This window comes from Pterocles gutturalis, unplaced genomic scaffold, assembly GCF_000699245.1.
Source record: "Pterocles gutturalis isolate BGI_N339 unplaced genomic scaffold, ASM69924v1 scaffold4468, whole genome shotgun sequence".
Classification (NCBI taxonomy): domain Eukaryota; kingdom Metazoa; phylum Chordata; class Aves; order Pterocliformes; family Pteroclidae; genus Pterocles; species Pterocles gutturalis.
The window spans coordinates 1-2,072 of NW_010120199.1; the positions used below are offsets into that span (position 1 = coordinate 1).

At 60.3% G+C, this 2,072-nt stretch overlaps 1 protein-coding gene across 1 annotated transcript in view; it reads left to right on the forward strand.

The window, feature by feature from the left end:
• Positions 1–3: 3 nt before the first annotated feature.
• Positions 4–2,072, forward strand: part of LOC104464159 (chromodomain-helicase-DNA-binding protein 5-like) — a gene marked incomplete at both ends in the record, with an annotated part of 4,347 nt that continues 2,278 nt past the window's right edge. The window contains 7 exons of the mRNA XM_010076796.1: positions 4–33; positions 188–200; positions 370–539; positions 783–957; positions 1,175–1,261; positions 1,705–1,793; positions 1,976–2,070. Coding sequence (XP_010075098.1) covers positions 4–33; positions 188–200; positions 370–539; positions 783–957; positions 1,175–1,261; positions 1,705–1,793; positions 1,976–2,070 — 659 coding nt within the window. The remainder of the gene's footprint in view (positions 34–187; positions 201–369; positions 540–782; positions 958–1,174; positions 1,262–1,704; positions 1,794–1,975; positions 2,071–2,072) is intronic.

Below are 2,072 nucleotides of genomic sequence, written 5' to 3' on the forward strand. Positions count from 1 at the left end.
AAGTTCGGGACAGAAGAGCTCTTCAAAGATGACGTGGAAGGTGGGGTTGGGCAGGCGCTGGGGATGCTGGTGGGGCCCTGACCGAGCTGCTGGGTCTCCTTCTCCTCTTCTCGCACCCACAGGGATGGTGTCTCAGGGACAGCGGATCGCCATGCCTGATGCTGTCACCCCTTTCGCTGACACGCAGTCAACCAAGGGAGGTGCAGTGACTCCCAGCATGAAAAAAAAGCACGGTGGCACCCCCCCAGGTGTGTAGCCCCCCTTGTTGGGGTGACCCGTCCCCTTCCCTGTCCCTGCGCCCTGGTGCTGGGAGCGGGCGGTCTCCAAAGCAGGAATTTGCCTTTCTATTCCTCTCGCTTTGCTCTCCAGGTGACAATAAGGACGTGGATGACAGCAGCGTGATCCACTACGATGACGCTGCTATCTCTAAGCTTCTGGACCGCAACCAGGATGCGACCGATGACACGGAGCTGCAGAACATGAATGAGTATCTCAGCTCCTTCAAGGTGGCCCAGTATGTTGTGAGAGAAGAGGATGGTGTGGTAATGTGACCAGTATCATGTCTTACAACTGCACCGCTTTGTCTGTCCCTCTGTGTCTCTGCTGCTCCCTTTCCTGTCCTTGCCAGTGTTTCGGCACAGGGCAGGACCCCTCCCTCCTCCTCCAATGCTCCACCCCGGGGGTCCCGGGATCGGTGGGGCCAGCTGCGGGCAGGGGAGCATGGTTGTCTCTGTCCTGCGCAGCCTGCGGTGCGAGCAAGCCGCTTGTCTCTCTGTTTGCAGGAGGAGGTGGAACGCGAGATCATCAAGCAAGAGGAGAACGTGGACCCCGACTACTGGGAGAAGCTGCTGCGGCACCACTATGAGCAGCAGCAGGAAGATCTGGCCAGGAACCTGGGGAAGGGGAAGAGAATCCGCAAGCAGGTCAACTACAATGACGCCTCGCAGGAGGACCAAGGTACAGCTGTGGCAAAATATTTCAGATTGGTTTTTTTCTGTATAGGAGAATACTAGTTTTTGGGAAACCTGGGAATGTGGTTTCCCACGTGTTGTGTGCTCCTCTCTCACTGCCTGGTGGTGGATGCTCAGAAGGCTCTCGCCTCTCCTGCGTGTCCCTCCCGGGCAGGGTCCCACTGCTTGGGCACTCTCCTAACCTGGCCTCCCTTGCTCTGCAGAGTGGCAGGACGAGCTCTCTGACAACCAGTCGGAGTATTCCATCGGCTCCGAGGATGAGGATGAAGACTTTGAAGAGAGGCCAGAAGGTCAGAGTGAGTTAACGTTTGATGCTCCACGGGATTTTGCTCTGTGGGAGACCCCTGGCACTCAGGTGCAGCAGGAACACTGGGGTTGGAGTGACTGGTGTGCTTCTGGGCTCCCTTTGAGGGGAGGAAATGCCCAGGAAATTGCCTGCCAGGTGAGGAAATGCCTGGGGCAGGGACAGCAGCCGGCTGGGCTGCCTCCTTCCCTGGCCACTGCAGGACGTTGGTCTGGTCCCTGTGGTGGAAGGAGAGACCGCAGGAGGAGCAGGCATGGTGCCCCTGGGAAGGGCAGAGGAGTGCCCAGGCTCGGGGGGGCCGGTGGGGCGGGGGGAAGGGACTCTGCAGCCCTGGCTGCCGGCGGGCGTGCGGAGCTTGGGGTGTGTGAGCGCTGTGGGTGTCCTTCCTGACTGCCCGGCCCATCCATCACTGGGGCTGCTCGGCTCTAGGCGGCAGAAGACAATCCCGGAGGCAGCTGAAGAGTGACCGGGACAAGCCTCTCCCTCCTTTGCTGGCGAGAGTTGGGGGGAACATCGAGGTGAGTGTCAGCCTCAGCCAGAGCACGGCTGGTGCTGTTGGGCCAGGGCTGCCCTGGGCTCTGGGCTGCTCTGTGCCGTTGCCAGCACCTCAGTCCTGGTCCAGTGTGTCTGTAACAGCTCTGAGATGCCGCACATTTCCAAGGCCATGTTGTGATCCCAGTAACCCCTCCGCTCCCTGCAGGTTCTGGGCTTCAACGCCCGGCAGCGCAAGGCTTTCCTGAATGCCATCATGCGCTGGGGCATGCCGCCCCAGGACGCCTTCAACTCCCACTGGCTGG